This window comes from Panulirus ornatus, chromosome 9 (genome assembly GCF_036320965.1).
Source record: "Panulirus ornatus isolate Po-2019 chromosome 9, ASM3632096v1, whole genome shotgun sequence".
NCBI lineage: Eukaryota > Metazoa > Arthropoda > Malacostraca > Decapoda > Palinuridae > Panulirus > Panulirus ornatus.
This window is the reverse complement of record NC_092232.1, coordinates 29575211-29597733: the sequence shown is the minus strand read 5'-3', so window position 1 is coordinate 29597733 and position 22523 is coordinate 29575211. Positions and strand designations below refer to the sequence as shown.

The following is a 22523-nucleotide window of genomic DNA, read 5'->3' as shown; positions in this document are numbered from 1 at the left end:
CAGAAGTTCATTACACATTACATCAATCTACTGTATGACAGCACACATTATTTACATGGAAGACTGGGATTCAACTTCAGCAAGTGATTGTCTTCGTCACCCTGAGTTGCACGATCATACCTGGGACCTCTGCTAGCTACAGTGAAAGGTGACCTGCAACCTGATGCTTTCTGTCAATTTGTTGGGAACAGATTTCACAAAATTCGTGTCTTGGTCCTTTATACTGTCCTTACTTAGTTAACGAAGTGTTCTCTCAAAGAATGACACATCCATCTGTGCGACAGGTTACAGCAGGCTGGCCAGTTGCACGTGCAGACTCTTCCGCTTGAACTTTGTTCTTCAATATATTGACTTTGATTTAGCAATTTGTATATTTCTTTTATCAAGCACTAAGGCTGGAGCTGATGCGAGTTCACAGCTCATTATGTTCTTCACATCAGCATCACTGAGCTGACGAGAGCCATTACCCTTGCTAATATCAGCCCGAATACTGACTATCGAGCAGAACTTGTTTCTTGCTTTATTTTTGCCCCTTTTCCTTGTAACCAATAGCTTCCTTAGGGGTTGATGCAGTCCCTCAGGCCAGTTTGCCTCATACATATGTTTTGCATCCACATCAACAGCATCATCTACATTTACCCTATCTGGCCACACACATCATGACTGTGCTCATAAGGGTGGTTGGTCGTGGTCTTCAAGATTCATTGGATCACTATATTGCAGTAGTATTCCCCTCTGGCCTGCCTGTCAGTTACGCCATATATCATGATCCTCGATGCCATGTCTTCCTTGAGGGTACTTGCATTCTCTGGCATCCTTCATATCTCGTATGGACTTCAACAATCTGCTACTGATATGTAGGTCTCAGGCCAACAGACGAACAGCTGTCTCATTCAGTGTTATGCCACTACGACCACCCGGACCATGTCTGTAGCGAATTAAAGTCGTCTCGATATACATGTCCGTCCATAGACCATTTCATAGACTTTGTCTGTGGCGGTGAACGTGCTCCTTCTGTAGAAATCTCTCTAAGGTTTCTCCCATCCATCTTATGCGGTGATCTGAGACAAATGAGACCAAACATGTCATCGTGTGTCCTGAAGCGAAGTAGGGCATGATTTTGCTGACTGTCCACAAGTGTGCCTCCCACTCCCTTCATGTACTGACTCATCCAGTCATGATTAGAACACAAATCAGTCTTGTTGACCTGAGGAAAACAACCTAAAATGTGCAACTTTCAAATAAGATAGTCGACCTTCATGCTGTGTCTTTATTAATTCAAAGGTGGTTAATGACCACCTTGGCAACCATCATGGATTTTTCAAATTCTACAAGTAATCGAGTAGAACTTGAACAGATTCTGCTGAACAGAATTGCGTACCACAAAAAGAGTGGGGTGGAGCAGCCAGACTATACGTGCAGTAATCATATGACCAGGGTAGCTTGCAGGCTGGTGTGCTTTGCTATGTTTCATTTTCTTCTTAGTTTTACTTTTCTGTGCAACAATTAGCGCCATGATGCTAATTCATTGAAGACCCTTACGGGTTAGGTCAAAAGCCATATTCGCTACGTTGCTAACACCACTCGCTATTGCGGCTCAAGGTAAAAGCTATCTTCGTTACATCGTCATCCTAACTATACCCTCGACCTCACTGGCTGTCTGAAGACACTGTGTCAGGCTAAGGTGGTGAACAACATACTTGTAAGAAACATTCGTTAGGAAGTAACGATATAGAACATACTAATGAAACAGATGCCAGTTCAGGTCAAGGCATTGGTGTCATGGGTGAAGGTGCGTGTTTAAGTATTCAAGTTTATCGACTCCGTAGCGATGATTAATATGGTTTTGTCTTTGCGTAGTGAACACACTGGTGAGTGATGGTGTAGTGGACTGAGACAAATCGCAGACGCTCACGACTGTAGCGCTTCTGGCTCATGATTAACTAACTTGAGGATCGTACTGAGCCAAACTACCATGACAGTTTCATTTGATCATTTTCTCTTCCGTAAAGGAAAGAGCATGAGCTAAACGTAGATATAGAAGATTGATATATTATGGATACGTTCCCTGGAAATAGTGTACAACAGTAACTAGGATTTCGTTCTTGATGTGACCATTTCAGACCAACGTTGTTCACAGAATCTGTCTGTCGATAGATACAAGATGGTGATGCGGCGACCCTCTACGAGTGACTACATGTGGACTGCCTATACAAAGCAGTTCCAGCCGGACGTATGGTTAGTGGTGGTGGCGGCAGTGGTGGTGCTGGTGGCGATGACTTTCGTGATGTTGTACTTCTCTCAGGAGCAAGAGAACCACATCTCCATCGTGGACGCCCTTAGTATGATCACAGGATTCCTGCTTGGCCAAGGTGAGTCACTGTATCATAATAACCAACAATAATAACCTGCTGTAACATTACAGATGAAATACTCGTATTATAACCTGGTCAACAAAGATATAGTCCCAAGTTAAGAAATATCTGTTTATGTATTTGTGTCCGCTGAATCCAAATATGTTTTCAGAATTTCTCTGTCAATCCTAGTTTGATTTGTTCCAGCATACTTGCATATCATTACGTTCAGTATATATGAACCAATGCTCTACGAAGCATTTGAAACATAAAGTTTAACAAACAGCAATTTTCATTATTTGTGAAGTGCAATACCTTGAAGTGCAATACCTTTTTTTTTTTTTTTTTGAAAGCACAAACCTTGATAAATGAGTCACCACCACCAGGGGCCCGCAGGAACACGACTATTGGGGCATTCTGACAGTGACCACGAGATCCTGAGTAGCAGTTATGTGTCAGTTGCAGGCTAGAACTCAATGTGTAAACAAAGTCGTTTCCACTCTGCTGACAGATTGTACTTTTGTGTAGTCAAGTGTTGTGCTGATACCCCGTCCACCACTGTAATGCCGAGAAACGGTGTAAATAGTCTGCATTCTTTCTGCAACATCTGCGGTGAACTGATGTTCATATTACAAACACGTTCTCTCATCTCTCATCAAAAAATGTTTTGATCATTACTTTGGTTGTAAAGTGGGTGACCAGGATAAAGTTGGGCCCCCATATTTGTCGTGTCACATGTGTCAGGCTTCTCACAACATGGGCAAAAAAGTTCCCGTCGTCTGCCTTTTGCTATTCCTGTGGTTTCGATAGAACACAAAGAACACGCTTCCGATTGCTACTTCTGCCTGATAAATATAAATGGTACAACATCAAAATCCAAGCATAATGTTGAATATCTGAACTTACCATCTGCTATGAGGCCAGTACTTCACAGTCAGGAATTACCTGTAGCCAGAGCTTCCAAGAAACATGAGACTGAGTGACGATGAGTCTGGTGATGAGAAAGTAGACAAAGTTGAGGACAATATGGATCCAACATTTGAAGCAAACTGTTCTTCAAGTGAACCACATTTGCTGAGTTAGGGAGATCTTAATAATCTCGTCCGCGATTTAGATTTGTCTAAGAAGCAAAACGAACTTTTGGGTTCCAGGTTAAAGGGTTGGAATCTTCTCCATATTAAAACTAAAGTTTGTTTTTATCATGATCGCCAGGTTGTTTTCAAAGAATTTTTCTCTCTTGAAGATGGTCTGGTGTTTTAAATGACATTCATTCTCTTACGGAGGCACTTGGTCACGAGTATAATACACATGAGTGACTCATCAGAAGTAAATTTGAAAGCGGTTGTACTCCACAACGGAAATAAGTTCCCCTCAGTTCCTCTGACTTACGCAGCCAACAAGAAGGAATCGTATGATAACATGAAGCTTCTTCTGGAAAAAAAGATAAGTATGGGGACTTTAAGTGGAATGTACGTGGTAACCTAAAGTTGTGGCACTTTTACTGGGAATGCGACTTGGTTACAGAAAGTTGTGTTGTTTCCTCTGTGATTGGGACAACCGGGACAAGAAAAATCATTATGTAAAGAAAGTTTGGCCAAAACGAGCATCACTGACTCCATGGAAGAAGAATGTCATTAATCTTCCTCTTGTTGATCCTGAGAAAATGTATCTGCCTCCTTTGTACATTAAGCTCAGGTTGATGAAGAACTTCGTTAAAGGTATGGATGAAACTGGTCATGGATTCACATATTTGTGGAATACATTCCCCAGAATCAGTGATGCAAAAATCAAGGAGGGTATTTTTATAGGATCACAGATCAGGGAACTGCTTCGAGGTGAAAAGTTTAATGAAGAGCTAAATTGAAATTGAAAAATTGCATGGCTGTCATGTAAGAGTTCGCAAAGATTTTTAGGGGGAATTACAGACCAGAAAACTAGTGTTATGTTGTAAAGGATCCATCGACTTCATATAAGACTCCGGGTTATAATATGTGTCTGAAAATTCACTATTTGGACTCGTACTTAGACTTTTTCCCGGAAAATTTTGGGTCAGTCAGTGATGAGCGCGACGAAAGATTTCACCAGAACATGTTGGACATGGAAAAGCGGTACCAAGGAAAGTAGAGCTCCTCTGTGTTGACCGATTACTGCTGGACACTGAGGAGGGATGTACCTGAGGCCAAATATAGCAGAAAATCATACATTTCTACGTTTTCGAGGTACGTTTTTAAGTGTAATACGAGCCTTATTTATGAATGAGTGATATACATTAATTGTAGAATTTAATTGCTCTGTCACGTAAAAACTATGCCTGAGAGAAAAAATTTGAAAACAGACTCGAATTCAGCATAGAAATTACTATAAGGTCGAACTATTTTAGTCTAGGACAAAAAAAGTTGAAATTGTGTTGATTAATGAATTATTAACCATGATAAAACCATTACAAAAATTATACCACAGAGTATAACAAGGTAGTATACCACAGAATATAACAAGGTATTATACAACAGAGTATAACAAGGTATTATACTACAGAGTATAACAAGGTATTATACCGCAGAGTATAACAAGGTAGTATACCACAGAGTATAACAAGGTATTATACCACAGAGTATAACAAGGTATTATACCACAGAGTATAACAAGGTATTATACCACAGTATAACAAGGATAGAGCACTGGAGAAAATGACATTGTTGTGTGTATTGTTTGTGTGTGTGATGGAACAGGGACGACCATGTCGGTGGTGGGGATGCCGGCTCGTGTGGTGGCTTTCATCTGCCTCCTGCTGAACGTGCTCCTGCTGGCTCACTACACCAGCAACCTCATCACCGCCCTGGCTGTTGGTCCGCCCCTCCCCTCCATCACCGGCTTAGACGATATCAACCGCAATCCTTCCCTCACCCTCGGCTACGTCAAGGGCTCCGCGCTCAACGAGTATCTCAGGGTATGGAAGTCTGTGAGAAGCTTCAAGTACGTGTAAGGTATCTGGCTACCCAGGAACGTAAACTTATCTTTTCCTTGGCGAATCAGATACTCATTATCTCTGTGTATAATTGTCAATATCTCTCGCATTTGTTTTGCTGTTATATTACAACCAAGTGTCGGAGGCCATGAAGTTCCTCATACATACGGGTTGTACGGGTTGCGCTCAGCTGACACATATATTTCGTTCATGCACGTCACTGGTACGCAATTATGACTCATACATTTCGTCACTGTCAGGACTCGACGTTACCAACCTATCGAAAGGCGTACCAGTTGATCGAGGCTGACAACTTCGAGTCCCTGACTGAAGGCGTAGCGGAGGGGGTTCGTCGCGTGTTGAGGGAGCCATACATCTTCCTGGAGTGGGAGGTTCCCATGGCCTTCAACCATGGCCAGGACTGCCGGCTGTACAGCCTCCCGACCACTTACTTCTTATCACAGGCTTCCCTTGCCTTGAGAAAAGGGTCACCTCTCGCTCCACTGTTCAACATACTGTAAGTTCTCCTTCCAGTCTCATGTATTCAGTTCATTGTGCCTAACTCAACCTTCCTGAACTCACTGAACAGCAGCAGATTCTTGACATTTCTATGAAAAAAAGAAAAAAAAAAGTTTTCGTTGAAGAATTGAATTAAGCTTGGATGCACGTGGTGGTCATGGATGCACGTGGTGGTCATGGATGCACGTGGTGGTCATGGATGCACGTGGTGGTCATGGATGCACGTTGTAGTACTGGATGCACGTTGTGGTCATGGATGCACGTTGTGGTCATGGATGCACGTTGTGGTCATGGATGCACGTTGTGGTCATGGATGCACGTTGTGGTCATGGATGCACGTTGTGGTCATGGATGCACGTGGTGGTCATGGATGCACGTTGTGGTCATGGATGCACGTTGTGGTCATGGATGCACGTGGTGGTCATGGATGCACGTGGTGGTCATGGATGCACGTTGTAGTACTGGATGCACGTTGTAGTACATGGATGCACGTTGTAGTCATGGATGCACGTTGTACTCATGGATGCACGTTGTAGTCATGGATGCACGTTGTAGTACTGGATGCACGTTGTAGTGCTGGATGCACGTTGTAGCTCATGGATGCACGTTGTAGTCATGGACGCACGTTGTAGTACTGGATGCACGTTGTAGTCATGAATGCATGTTGTAGTCATGGATGCACGTTGTAATACTGGATGCACGTTGTAGTACTGGTGCACGTTGTAGTCATGAATGCACGTTGTAGTGCTGGATGCACGTTGTAGTACTGGATGCACGTTGTAGTCATGAATGCACGTTGTAGTGCTGGATGCACGTTGTAGTACTGGATGCACGTTTTAGTCATGGTTGCATGTTGTAGTCATGGATGCACGTTGTAGTACTGGATGCACGTTTTAGTCATGGTTGCACGTTGTAGTCATGGATGCACGTTGTAGTACTGGATGCACGTTGTAGTCATGGATGCACGTTGTAGTCATGGATGCACGTTGTAGTACTGGATGCACGTTGTAGTACTGGATGCACGTTGTAGTCATGGATGCACGTTGTAGTACTGGATGCACGTTGTAGTGCTGGATGCACGTTGTAGTACTGGATGCACGTTGTAGTACTGGATGCACGTTGTAGTGCTGGATGCACGTTGTAGTACTGGATGCACGTTGTACTCATGGATGCACGTTGTAGTACTGGATGCACGTTGTAGTACTGGATGCACGTTGTAGTACTGGATGCACGTCGTAGTCATGGATGCACGTTGTAGTACTGGATGCACGTTGTAGTCATGGATGCACGTTGTAGTACTGGATGCACGTTGTAGTACTGGATGCACGTTGTAGTCATGGATGCACGTTGTAGTCCTGCATGCACGTTGTAGTCATGGATGCACGTTGTAGTACTGGATGCACGTTGTAGTCATGGATGCACGTTGTAGTACTGGATGTACGTTGTAGTACTGGATGCACGTTGTAGTGCTGGATGCACGTTGTAGTCATGGATGCACGTTGTAGTCATGGATGCACGTTGTAGTCCTGCATGCACGTTGTAGTCATGGATGCACGTTGTAGTACTGGATGCACGTTGTAGTCATGGATGCACGTTGTAGTACTGGATGCACGTTGTAGTACTGGATGTACGTTGTAGTACTGGATGCACGTTGTAGTACTGGATGCACGTTGTAGTCATGGATGCCCGTTGTAGTACTGGATGCACGTTGTAGTCATGGATGCACGTTGTAGTACTGGATGCACGTTGTAGTCATGGATGCACGTTGTAGTCATGGATGCACGTTGTAGTACTGGATGCACGTTGTAGTCATGGATGCACGTTGTAGTCATGGATGCACGTTGTAGTCATGGATGCACGTTGTAGTGCTTGATGCACGTTGTAGTGCTGGATGCACGTCGTAATCATGGATGCACGTTGTAGTCATGGATGCACGTTGTAGTGCTGGATGCACGTTGTAGTCATGGATGCACGTTGTAGTGCTGGATGCACGTTGTAGTACTGGATGCACGTTGTAGTGCTGGATGCACGTCGTAGTCATGGATGCACGTTGTAGTACTGGATGCACGTTGTAGTCATGGATGCACGTTGTAGTGCTGGATGCACGTTGTAGTGCTGTATGCACGTTGTAGTACTGGATGCACGTTGTAGTACTGGATGCACGTTGTAGTCATGGATGCACGTTGTAGTCATGGATGCACGTTGTAGTACTGGATGCACGTTGTAGTCATGGATGCACGTTGTAGTACTGGATGCACGTTGTAGTGCTGGATGCACGTTGTAGTACTGGATGCACGTTGTAGTACTGGATGCACGTTGTAGTCATGGATGCACGTTGTAGTCTGATGCACGTTGTAGTACTGGATGCACGTTGTTGTCATGATGCACGTTATGTACTGATCACGTTGGTAGCCATGAGTACTTGTAGTACTTATGGATGCACGTTGTAGTACTGGATGCACGTTGTAGTCTTGGATGCACGTTGTAGTCATGGATGCACGTTGTAGGTCTGGATTGCACGTTGTAGTGCTGGATGCACGTTGTAGTCATGGATGCACGTTGTAGTATGGATGCACGTTGTAGTCTTGATGCACGTTGTAGTGCTGGATGCACGTTGTAGTCATGGATGCACGTTGTAGTGCTGGATGCACGTTGTAGTGCTGGATGCACGTTGTAGTCTGGATGCACGTTGTAGTCATGGATGCTCGTTGTAGTCTTGGATGCACGTTGTAGATAATGGATGCACGTTGTATTCATGGATGCACGTTGTAGTCTGGATGCACGTTGTAGTGCTGGATGCACGTTTGTAGTCATGATGCACGTTGTAGTACTGGATGCACGTTGTAGTCATGGATGCACCAGACTTGTAGTCATGGATTGCACGTTGTAGTCTTGGATGCACGTTTAGTATTAGATGCACGTTGTGTTACATGGATGCACGTTGTACTGCTGGATGCACGTTGTAGTCATGGATGCACGTTGTAGTGCTGGATGCACGGTGTAGTCATGGAAGCACGTTGTAGTATTATATACACGTTGTAGTCATGGATGCACGTTGTACTGCTGGATGCACGTTGCAGTCATTGATGCACGTTGTAGTGCTGGATGCACGTTGTAGTGCTGGATGCACGTTGTAGTCATGGATGCACGTTGTAGTATTGTATGCACGTTGTAGTCATGAATGCACGTTTTACTGCTGGATGCACGTTGTTGTCATGGATGCACGTCGTAGTACTGGATGCATGTTATAGTACTGGATGCACGTTGTACTGCTGGATGCACGTTGTACTGCTGGATGTACGTTGTAGTCATGGATGCACGTTGTACTGCTGGATGCACGTTGAACTGCTGGATGTACGTTGTAGTCATGGATGCACGTACTGCTGGATGCACGTTGTAGTCATGGATGCACGTTGTAGTGCTGGATGCACGTTGTATTCATGGATGCACGTTGTAGTCATGGATGCACGTTGTACTGCTGGATGTACGTTGTAGTCATGGATGCACGTTGTAGTGCTGGATGTACGTTGTGGTCATGGATGCACGTTGTAGTGCTGGATGCACGTTGTGGTCATGGATGCACGTTGTAGTGCTGGATGCACGTTGTAGTCATGGATGCACGTTGTAGTGCTGGATGCACGTTGTAGTCATGGATGCACGTTGTAGTGCTGGATGCACGTTGTATTCATGGATGCACGTTGTAGTCATGGATGCACGTTGTACTGCTGGATGTACGTTGTAGTCATGGATGCACGTTGTACTGCTGGATGTACGTTGTAGTCATGGATGCACGTTGTAGTGCTGGATGCACGTTGTGGTCATGGATGCACGTTGTAGTGCTGGATGCACGTTATAGTACTGGATGCACGTTGTAGTCATGGATGCACGTTATAGTGCTGGATGCACGTTGTAGTCATGGATGCACGTTATAATGCTGGATGCACGTTGTTGTCACGGATACACGTTGTAAAAATACTTGTTTTTTGATTAATGAATATAATGGCTTCGAGATCATAACTTACACAAGTCAAGAAATATTTAGCGAATCATTTCAATGCTACACTTTTACTGGCCTAATTAAGGCCAGCCAGTATCATGCCATACCTTTGTCACAAGTTCATCAGCCACATACCATCATATCTTCACTATCTCTCATCATTTCTATATTTTGACGTCATTTTGTGTTTGTCTCGTAAGGTTGATGAACCTACGATCGTCAGGTATCCTCAAGCAAATCGAGCAGCGGTGGAAACTCACCAGTCATCACTGCAGGGAACCCCGGGCAACGCCCATTGAACTCAAATCCTTATTTACAGTATTTCTTATACTGGGGATTGGCATGGTGCTATCTGGCATCTTCCTGATCGGCGAGGTACTTATTGGACGTAACTTGAATCGGTTTAGAATCAGATACTCGAACCCAACCCGGAAACATGTTAATCGGCCGAAGTCAAGACGCAATCAGCAACTTGAAAAATTCAATTAGCTCAAGGAAACAGACGAAAGAATAGCCCAACCCACCCACATACACATGCATATACATAAACTCCCACACATGCACATATACATACCTATACATTTCAACATATACGTACATATACACAGACATATACATATATATACACACGTACCTATTCATACTTGGTACACTCATCCATTTTCGTCGCCACCTAGCCACACATGAAACAGCGAAGTGCTGTTTCTTATAGTATATATATATATATATATATATATATATATATATATATATATATATATATATATATATATACTATCATTAAACTTTGGAGAGAAAAATAACGTGCGTAAGACAGAAAACAAATGGGAACATCGGTGTAGGGGCAAGGGGGAAGTAATAACAGGTAGCGAAGAAGTGGGGAGATGGAGTGAGTATTTTGAAGGTTTGTTGAATGTGTTTGATGATAGAGTGGCAGATATAAGGTGTTTTGGTTGATGTGGTGTGCGAAGTGAGAGGGTCAGGGAGAATGATTTGGTTAACAGAGACGTAGTGAAAGCTTTGCGGAAGATGAAAGCCGGCAAGGCGGCGGGTTTGGATGGTATTGCAGTGGAATTTATCAAAAAAGGGGGTGACAGTGTTGTTGATTAGTTGGTAAGGTTATCTAATGTATGCATGGTTCATGGTGAAGTGCCTGAGGATTGGCGGAATGCATTCAGAGTGCCATTGTACAAAGGCAAAGGGGATAAAGGTGAGTGCTCAAATTACAGAGGTATAGGTTTGTTGAGTATTCCTGGGAAATTATATGTGAGGGTATTGATTGAGAGTGTAAAGACAGGTACAGCGCATCACACTGGGGAAGATCAGTGTGGTTTCAGAAGTGGTAGAGGATGTGTGGATCAAGTGTTTGCTTTGAAGAATGTATGTGAGAAATACAAAAACAGATGGATTTGTATGTAACATTTATGGATCTGGAGAAGGCATGTGATAGAGTTGATAGAAATGCTTTGTGGAAGGTATTAAGAGTATATAATGTGGGAGGCAAGTTGCTAGAAACAGTGAAAAGTTTTTACCAAGGATGTAAGGTGTGTGTACGAGCAGGAAAAGAGGAAAGTAATTGGTTCCCAGTGAAGGTCGGTTTGCGGCAGGGGTGCATGATGTCTCCATGGTTGTTTAATTTGTTTATGGATGGGATAGTTAGAGAGGTGAATGCAAGACTTTTGAACAGAAGGGCAAGTATGCAGTTTGTTGTGGATGAGAGGACTTGGGAATTGCGTCGGTTGTTGTTCGCTGATGATACAGAGCTGGTGGCTGATTCGAGTGAGAAACTGCAAAAGTTGGTGACAGTATGGTAAGGTGTGTGAAAGAAGAAAGCTTTGAATAAGAGCAAGGTTATTAGGATGAGTAGGGTTGAGGGACAAGTTAATTGGGAGGTAAGTTTGAATGGAGAAAAACTGGAGGAAGTGAAGTGTTTTAGATATCTGGGATTGGATTTAGCAGCGGATGGAACCATGGACGCGGAAGTGAGTTACAGGGAGGGGGAGGGGGCGAAGGTTCTGGGAGCGTTGAAGAACGTGAGGAAAGCGAGAACGTTAGCTCGGAGAGCAAAAATGGGTATGTTTGAAGGAATAATGGTTCCAACAATGTTGTATGGTTGTGAGTCATGGGCTATATAGATAGGGTTGTGCGGAAAAGGATGGATGTGTTGGGCAATGAATGTTTGAGGACAATATGTGGTGTGAGGCGGTTTGATCGAGTAAGTAATGAAAGGGTAAGAGAGATGTGTGGTAATAAAAAGAATGTGGTTAAGAGAGCAGAAGAGGGTGTGTTGAAATGGTTTGGGTGCATGAGAGAATGAGTAAGGAAAGATTAACAAAGAGGATATATGTGTCAGAGGTGGAGGGACGAGGAGAAGTAGGGAGACCAAATCAGAGGTGGAATGATGGAGTGAAAAAGATTTTGAGCGATCGGGGCCTGAACATGCAGGAGGGTGAAAGGCGTGCAAGGAATAGAGTGAATTGGAACGATGTGGTTTACCAGGGTCGACGTGCCGTCAGTGGATTGAACCAGGGCATGTTAAGCGTCTGGGGTAAACCATGGAAAGTTTTGTGGGGCCTGGATGTGGAAAAGGAGCTGTGGTTTCGGTGCATTATACTTGACAGCTAGAGACTGAGTGTGAACGAATGTGGCCTTTGGTGTGTTTTCCTAGCGCTACCTCGCACACATGCGGAGGGAGGGGGGTGGATGCTATTTCATGTGTGGCGGGGTTGCGACGGGAAATGGATGAAGGCAGCAAGTATGAATATGTACATGTGTGTATATGTATGTCTGTGTATGTATATGTATGTATACGTTGAAATGTATAGGCATGTATATATGCGTGTGTGGGTGTTTATGTACATTCATGTGTATGTGGGTGGTTTGGGCCATTCTTTTGTCTGTTTACTTGCGCTACCTCGCTAACACGGGAGACGGCGATTAAGTATATATAATATATATATATATATATATATATATATATATATATATATATATATATATATTATACTATACGAGAATTTACTTTCTTACATTCTATCACATACTCCCACAACTCCTGTTTCAGGAGTATTGCTACTCCTTCCCTTGCTCTTGTCTTCTCACTAACCCCTGACTTTGCTCCCAAGACCTTCCCAAACCACTCTTCCCCTTTACCCTTGAGCTTCGTTTCACTCAGAGCCAAAACATCCAGGTTCCTTTCCTCAAACATACTACCTATCTCTCCTTTTTTCACATCTTGGTTACATCCACACACATTTAGGCACCCCAATCTGAGCCTTCGCGGAGGATGAGCACTCCCCGCGTGACTCCTTCTTCTGTTTCCCATTTTAGAAAGTTAAAAAAGTACAAGGAGGGGAGGATTTCTGGCCCCCCCCCCCCCTCCCGTCCCCTCTAGTCGCTTTCTACGACACGCGAGGAATGCGTGGGAAGTATTCTTTCACCCCTATCCCCAGGGAAAATATATATATATATATATATATATATATATATATATATATATATATATATATATATATATATATATATATATATATATACACATACACACACATACACACACATACGCACATATACACACACACACACATACATATATATACATATGAAAAATGAAAGAAACAATGTAAGAAAGTAAATTCTCGATTAATATGGGTAAAACTGAAAGTTGATGGAGAGAGATGGGTGATTATTGGTGCATATGCACCTGGCCGTGAGAAGAAAGATCATGAGAGGCAAGTGTTTTCGGAGCAGCTGAATGAGTATGTTAGTGGTTTTGATGCACGAGACCGGGTTATAGTGATGGGTGATTTGGATACAAACGTGAGTAATGTGGCAGTTGAGGGAATAATTGGTATACATGGGGTGTTCAGTGTTGTAAATGGAAATGGTGAAGAGCTTGTAGATTTATGTGCTGAAAATGGACTGATGATTGGGAATACCTGGTTTAAAAAGCGAGATATACATAAGTATACTTATGTAAGTAGGAGAGATGGCCAGAGAGCGTTACTGGATTACGTGTTAATTGACAGGCGCGCGAAAGAGAGACTTTTGGATGTTAATGTGCTGAGAGGTGCAACTGGAGGGATGTCTGATCATTATCTTGTGGAGGCTAAGGTGAAGATTTGTATGGGTTTTCAGAAAAGAAGAGTGAATGTTGGGGTGAAGAGGGTGGTGAGAGTAAGTGAGCTTGGGAAGGAGACTTGTGTGAGGAAGTACCAGGAGAGACTGAGTACAGAATGGAAAAAGGTGAGAACAATGGAAGTAAGGGGAGTGGGGGAGGAATGGGATGTATTTAGGGAATCAGTGATGGATTGCGCAAAAGATGCCTGTGGCATGAGAAGAGTGGGAGATGGGTTGATTAGAAAGGGTAGTGAGTGGTGGGATGAAGAAGTAAGAGTATTAGTGAAAGAGAAGAGAGAGGCATTTGGACGATTTTTGCAGGGAAAAAATGCAATTGAGTGGGAGATGTATAATAGAAAGAGACAGGAGGTCAAGAGAAAGGTGCAAGAGGTGAAAAAAAGGGCAAATGAGGGTTGGGGTGAGAGAGTATCATTAAATTTTAGGGAGAATAAAAAGATGTTCTGGAAGGAGGTAAATAAAGTGCATAAGACAAGGGAGCAAATGGGAACTTCAGTGAAGGGCGCTAATGGGGAGGTGATAACAAGTAGTGGTGATGTGAGAAGGAGATGGAGTGAGTATTTTGAAGGTTTGTTGAATGTGTTTGATGATAGAGTGGCAGATATAGGGTGTTTTGGTCGAGGTGGTGTGCAAAGTGAGAGGGTTAGGGAAAATGATTTGGTAAACAGAGAAGAGGTAGTAAAAGCTTTGCGGAAGATGAAAGCCAGCAAGGCAGCAGGTTTGGATGGTATTGCACTGGAATTTATTATAAAAGGGGGTGACTGTATTGTTGACTGGTTGGTAAGGTTATTTAATGTATGTATGAAACATGGTGAGGTGCCTGAGGATTGGCGGAATGCGTGCATAGTGCCATTGTACAAAGGCAAAGGGGATAAGAGTGAGTGCTCAAATTACAGAGGTATAAGTTTGTTGAGTATTCCTGGTAAATTATATGGGAGGGTATTGATTGAGAGGGTGAAGGCATGTACAGAGCATCAGATTGGGGAAGAGCAGTGTGGTTTCAGAAGTGGTAGAGGATGTGTGGATCAGGTGTTTGCTTTGAAGAATGTATGTGAGAAATACTTAGAAAAGCAAATGGATTTGTATGTAGCATTTATGGATCTGGAGAAGGCATATGATAGAGTTGATAGAGATGCTCTGTGGAAGGTATTAAGAATATATGGTGTGGGAGGCAAGTTGTTAGAAGCAGTGAAAAGTTTTTATCGAGGATGTAAGGCATGTGTACGTGTAGGAAGAGAGGAAAGTGATTGGTTCTCAGTGAATGTAGGTTTGCGGCAGGGGTGTGTGATGTCTCCATGGTTGTTTAATTTGTTTATGGATGGGGTTGTTAGGGAGGTGAATGCAAGAGTTTTGGAAAGAGGGGCAAGTATGAAGTCTGTTGGGGATGAGAGAGCTTGGGAAGTGAGTCAGTTGTTGTTCGCTGATGATACAGCGCTGGTGGCTGACTCATGTGAGAAACTGCAGAAGCTGGTGACTGAGTTTGGTAAAGTGTGTGAAAGAAGAAAGTTAAGAGTAAATGTGAATAAGAGCAAGGTTATTAGGTACAGTAGGGTTGAGGGTCAAGTCAATTGGGAGGTGAGTTTGAATGGAGAAAAACTGGAGGAAGTAAAGTGTTTTAGGTATCTGGGAGTGGATCTGGCAGCGGATGGAACCATGGAAGCGGAAGTGGATCATAGGGTGGGGGAGGGGGCGAAAATTCTGGGAGCCTTGAAGTATGTGTGGAAGTCGAGAACATTATCTCGGAAAGCAAAAATGGGTATGTTTGAAGGAATAGTGGTTCCAACAATGTTGTATGGTTGCGAGGCGTGGGCTATGGATAGAGTGGTGCGCAGGAGGATGGATGTGCTGGAAATGAGATGTTTGAGGACAATGTGTGGTGTGAGGTGGTTTGATCGAGTAAGTAACGTAAGGGTAAGAGAGATGTGTGGAAATAAAAAGAGCGTGGTTGAGAGAGCAGAAGAGGGTGTTTTGAAATGGTTTGGGCACATGGAGAGAATGAGTGAGGAAAGATTGACCAAGAGGATATATGTGTCGGAGGTGGAGGGAACGAGGAGAAGAGGGAGACCAAATTGGAGGTGGAAAGATGGAGTGAAAAAGATTTTGTGTGATCGGGGCCTGAACATGCAGGAGGGTGAAAGGCGGGCAAGGAATAGAGTGAATTGGATCGATGTGGTATACCGGGGTTGACGTGCTGTCAGTGGATTGAATCAGGGCATGTGAAGCGTCTGGGGTAAACCATGGAAAGCTGTGTAGGTATGTATATTTGCGTGTGTGGACGTATGTATATACATGTGTATGGGGGTGGGTTGGGCCATTTCTTTCGTCTGTTTCCTTGCGCTACCTCGGAAACGCGGGAGACAGCGACAAAGCAAAAAAAAAAAAAAAAATTATACTATACGGCAGGAATTACAGTGTTTTGCATGTCCTGAACATCATTGTGAGTGTATTTTCATAACTTCATTTGCACATCAGTTCTGTATTGAAAGAGTTAGCTCAATTGTGATTAGTCATGTTTTTCATATATATATATATATATATATATATATATATATATATATATATATATATATTATCTCTGGGGACAGGGGATTAAGAATACTTCCCACGTATTCCCTGCGTGTCGTAGAAGGCGACTAAAAGGGGAGGGAGCGGGGGGCTGGAAATCCTCCCCTCTCGTTTTTTTTTTTTTTTTTTTTTCCCCAAAAGAAGGAACAGAGAATTGGGCCAGGTGAGGGTATTCCTTCAAAGGCCCAGTCCTCTGTTCTTAACGCTACCTCGCTAATGCGGGAAATGGCGAGTGGTTTGAATGAATGAAATATATATATATATATATATATATATATATATATATATATATATATATATATATATATATATTTTTTTTTTTTTTTCTTTCTTTTTTTTTTCATACTATTCGCCATTTCCCGCGAATAGTATGTGTGTGTGTGTGTGTGTGTGTGTGTGTGTGTGTGTGTGTGTGTGTGTGTGTGTGTAAACATTAGGCTGGCCCCTGTGTGGCCTTGGTCGCCAGGGTTATAAACCATGATAACTTATGATCACACCAGGCCTCACTCACGCATCGAGAAATTAATGATTAAGGACGTTCTTGTAGAATGGTTTAGTTAGTGGTGAATAAAACTTAACTAAGTTATTAGCAGGTAATGAGTTGATATAATGGTTTAGTTAGTAGTGAATAAAACTTAACTAAGTTCACATCAACCATAGTGAGTCCTCCGTAAGATGAAATAAGCTTTAAATCATGATATTCTTGGTGTTCGAGAAAATACAAGGAGAACGTGACAATCTAAGTGGCAACGAAAATGTTTCGTGCGGAAAAGTAAATTCGCGGAGTAATAAACAGAGGTAATTGATAATTGCCTTGATAATACAACACATGGCAACTATGTTACGCAGACAAGAGACGAGGGTCAGTGAGTATCCGACCATCATGTACACTGAAAGAATAACGTTAACATCTACCAGGTATCCCAGTAAGCCTTAACTCGCTCTGTTACACAGGATGTCTTCATAAAGTGTGGAAGGGTTGTACCCCTATAAGCGTAACGAGCCAGTATGTCTACAAGAGACACTGATAGCGTCAATTCCATCAGGGCAACAGTTGAGGTTGAGCAACAGTATGAGGGACCAAGCAACAGTAGGAGCTGAGTGTCAATGTTAAAGGTCGAGCGCCAGCATGAGCCCAGAGAGAATCTTATGTGTGTGTGTGGACGGAAACTTTGAATTGTACCAAGGACGTAGGCTGGGTGCACCGCGCAGCATGTGAATAAGTGCACGTACAGGCCGACTTGACCTGGGGAACGTGGGCCGTCGCTGAGCAAGGACTGCCGCACGACCAGGCCCCAGTGCACGTACGAACCAACTTGACCAGAAGGATATGATCCCCGTCGCTGAGCTAGGACTCCCGTGCAACCTGTTGTCTATACAGCTAAGATTATATTTTAAGGACGTATTTAAACTGCTGATGCTCCCTTAAGTGAACTTTTAACATCAGAAAGTGAACAGAGCCGCTGGTCAATATTATGGTGTGCGGCAGGAATTAGTTTTGCATTTCTTGAACGTCATTTTGAGTGTATTTTCATAACTGTTCATTTGCATATCAGTTCTGTATTGAAAGAGTTAGCTCACTTGTGATTAGTCATGTTTTTCCTAAATATTCTTTTACACTTGTGAGTTAAGGTTTTTTGTTGTTATTTGCGGGTGTGTTCAGATGCATGCCACATTATTCCCAAAACTGTTATTAGACTTAGATATCAAAAGTAAGAATGTTCGATGCCTTTCCTTAGCCTACAATAAAGTGAGTAGTCACAGTATGCTTGTTAGTCCATTGGCCTAGTTGGGCCCTCATGATAATATTAATTAATCAACTATCAAGTAACTACGAGTAGTGAGTTCTTTTCTTATTTTACCCCATATCTATCTATCCACCTATCTATCTATCTATCTATCTATCTATATATATATATATATATATATATATATATATATATATATATATATATATATATATATATATATAAAGTTGTGTGCTGAAAAAATACCGGTGATTGGAAATACCTGGTTTACTGGATGTACATGTGCTGAAAGGGAAGGCTGGTTGGAGGTTTGATCACTATCTTGTGGAGGCGAATGTGAACATTTGTAGAGATTTTAGAAAAATAGGAAACAATGTCGGGGAGAGGAGAATGGTGAGAGTAAATGAGCTTAGAAAGGAGATTTGTGTGAAGAAATACCAGTGAGATTGACAAAAGAGAAGAGCAAATGAAGTGAGGAGAGTGGATAAGGAGTAAGAGGTATTTTTGAAAGCAGTGATAGCATTGGCGAGATGCATTTGGCATTCGAATGGTGGGAGGTGGGCAGATTAGAAGAAAATGATTAGTGGTGGGATGAAGAATTGAAATTGATTGTGAATGAGAAAAAAAGAGGCGTTTGGGCGGTACTTACAGGGGAGTGCAAATGACTGGAAAATGTATAAAAGCGGCGGGAGGTCAAAAAGAAGGTGCTGGGATTGCAAAAGAGGGCAAATGAGAGTTGTGGGTGAGAGAGTATCAGTAAACTTTAGGGACAATAAAATGATATTTTGGAAGGAGGTAAGTAATGTGCGAAAGACAAGAGAGGAACATCGGTGAAGGGGCATGGGGAAAGTAATAACAGGTAGTAATGAATGAGTAGGTGGAGTGAGTATTTTGAAGGATTGTTAAATGTGTTTGGAAACAGAGTGGCAGATGTAGGGTGTTTGAGTCGAGATGGCATACGAAGTGGGAGTCATAGAGAGTGGACTGGTGAAGAGAGAAGAGGTGTTGGAAGCCATGCGGAAGATGAAATGCGGCAGGCGGGGGGAGTGGATGGTTTTGCAGTGGAATTTATTATGAAAAGGGGTGACTGTGTTATTGATTGGTTGGTGAAGATATTCAGTGTGTGTGGATCATGGTGAAGTGCCTGAGGATTGGCAGAATGCATGTATAGTGCCACTGTATACAGGCAAAGGGGATAAAGGCAGAAGTTTGTCGAGTACACCTGGTAAGTTGTATGGGATGGTATTGATTGAGAGGGTGAAGGCATGTACAGAGCATCAGACTGGGGAGGAGCAGTGTGGTTTCAGAGGTGGTAGAGGATGTGTGGATCAGGTGTTTACTTTGTAGAATGTGTGTAAAAAAATACTTAGAAAAACAGGTAGATTTGTATGAAGCATTTATGAATCTAGAGAAAGCATATGATAGAGATGCTTTGTGGAAGGTCTTAAGATTATATGGTGTGGAAGGTAAGCTGCTAGAAGCAGTGAGATCTTTTCGACGGTGTACGAGTAGGAAGAGAAGAGGTTGAAATGTTCCCAGTGAAGGTTGGTCTGAGGCAGGGGTGTGTGATGTCTCCATGGTTGTTTGATTTCTTTTTGGATGGGGTGGTTAGGGAGGTGAATGCAAGAGTTTTGGACAGAGGGGTAAGTATGCAGTCTGTTGGAGATGAGGGGGCTTGGGAAGTGAGTCAGTTGCTGTTCGCCGATGATACAGCACTGGTGGCTGATTAGAGCGAGAAACTGCAGAAGTTGGTGAGTGAGTTTGGAAAAGTGTGTGAAAGGAGAAAGTTGAGAGTAAATGTGAAAGGTTATTAGGTTCAGTAGGGTTAAGTGACAAGTTAGTTGGGATGTAATTTTGAATGGAGAAAAACTGGAGGAAGTGAAGTGTTTTAGATATCTGGGAGTGGACTTGGCAGCGAGCGGAACCATGGATGCGGAAGTGAGTCACAGGCTGGGGGAGGGGGCGAAGGTTCTGGGAGCGTTGAAGAATGTGTGGAAGGAAAGAACGTTATCTCGGAGAGCAAATAGTGGTTATGTTTGAAGGAATATTAGCTACAACAATGCAATATGGTTGCGAGTAGGATTGTACGGAGGAGGGTGGATTTGTTGGAAATTAAATGTTTGAGGACAGTATGTGGTGTGAGGTGGTTTGATCGAATAAGTATGAAAGGGTTACTAAGAGAGATGTGTGGAAAAGAAAAGAGTGTGGTCGAGAGAGTAGAAAAGGGTGTGTTATTAATGGTTTAGACGTATACAGCGAATGAGTGAGGAAAGGTTGTGAAACTGACTGTAAATGATTTTACACAAAATAAAAAACAAAAGAGAAATGAATGATAATCAAAGTGCTCTACCCCACTGGGGTCCTTTCCTGCCTCAGTGTAGCCAGGGTGGAGGCCTCCCTCGTGTGTTTACCAACTCCAGCCGTCCTCAGTGCGGGGGAAGATGACCGCTGTCGACCAGTTGGTAACATACCCACTACGTAAACAATGTCTCAGTCTCGATCGTAAGGGAACGTCAGGAGGAGTTGTCATATAGGCTCCAGCTGGGTCTTTTCCCACAGATGTTGTACTGACGTTACGTTGAGCTACCTTATCCCCCCCCCCTCCCCCCGTATTCATAAACCACCACTGTTGCTTTTTCTTCATACTGACACAGGTGTGTGTTCTCGGGTTCATTACTGACACAGGTGTGTGTTCTCGGGGCTCATTACTGACACAGGTGTGTGTTCTTGGGGTTCATTACTGACACACGTCAGGTGTGTGTTCTCGGGTTCATTACTGACACAGGTGTGTGTTCTCGGGTTCATTACTGACACAGGTGTGTGTTCTCGGGGCTCATTACTGACACAGGTTTGTGTTCTTGGGGGTCATTACTGACACAGGTGTGTGTTCTTGGGGGTCATTACTGACACAGGTGTGTGTTCTCGGGGCTCATTACTGACACAGGTGTGTGTTCTCGGGGCTCATTACTGACACAGGTGTGTGTTCTTGGGGGTCATTACTGACACAGGTGTGTGTTCTCGGGGCTCATTACTAACACAGGTGTGTGTTCTTGGGGGTCATTACTGACACAGGTGTGTGTTCTTGGGGGTCATTACTGACACAGGTGTGTGTTCTTGGGGCTCATTACTGACACAGGTGTGTGTTCTTGGGGTTCATTATTGACACAGGTGTGTGTTCTTGGGGTTCATTACTGACACAGGTGTGTGTTCTTGGGGTTCATTACTGACACAGGTGTGTGTTCTTGGGGTTCATTACTGACACAGGTGTGTGTTCTTGGGGTTCATTACTGACACAGGTGTGTGTTCTTGGGGTTCATTACTGACACAGGTCGGGTGTGTGTTCTTGGGGTTCATTACTGACACAGGTCGGGTGTGTGTTCTTGGGGTTCATTACTGACACAGGTGTGTGTTCTTGGGGTTCATTACTGACACAGGTCGGGTGTGTGTTCTTGGGGTTCATTACTGACACAGGTGTGTGTTCTTGGGGGTCATTACTGACACAGGTGTGTGTTCTTGGGGGTCATTACTGACACAGGTGTGTGTTTTTGGGGTTCATTACTGACACAGGTGTGTGTTCTTGGGGGTCATTACTGACACAGGTGTGTGTTCTTGGGGGTCATTACTGACACAGGTGTGTGTTTTTGGAGTTCATTACTGACACAGGTCGGCCCGGGAGGGTTTGTGACTTTGTTGGATATGTTTGTTGTGTTTGATGTTTCTGGATATGATTATTTTTTCTTCATAAAACTGTATCATGGCCTGGTTGATAGATGTATACACAGAGAAGGCTGTCGGCAAAACTATTCATGTAAAGTACTACATGCAGAAGTTTATGTAACAACTACGAAGGCAAGAATCATTCTGTTCCTAGTAAAGACAATGGAATACGCGGTTATATATATATATATATATATATATATATATATATATATATATATATATATATATATATATATATATATATTCTTTTTCCTAGCTTCACTCTCGAGAAGTTTTGATCACCAGATATCATTACATCTTAACCCCAGGAGACGATTGTTTGATGCAGAGAGAAAACAGAGCAGGTCTGGCTGCTGTTCTCAGCCTCAGAATGAAGACATGTGTAATTTTTCTTTTGCAACTCAACACAGTCATAATTTTTTCCCAGAAGTCTTTATACATTTATCGTCAAATTCTGTTGATGAAAATTACACTTAATGAACGTTATTTATGACATTGCTGGCGAATCCGGGTACTAA

At 43.1% G+C, this 22523-nt stretch overlaps 1 protein-coding gene across 1 annotated transcript in view; it reads left to right on the top strand.

Annotated features, from left to right (window-relative positions):
* The window catches only part of LOC139750049 (probable glutamate receptor), a 28847-nt gene extending 23007 nt beyond the window's left edge, over positions 1–5840 (top strand). Inside the window, exons 8-10 of the mRNA XM_071664387.1 lie at positions 2158–2372; positions 5084–5301; positions 5580–5840. Of these exons, the coding sequence (XP_071520488.1) occupies positions 2158–2372; positions 5084–5301; positions 5580–5840 (694 nt within the window). The remainder of the gene's footprint in view (positions 1–2157; positions 2373–5083; positions 5302–5579) is intronic.
* The last annotated feature ends 16683 nt before the right edge of the window (positions 5841–22523 follow it).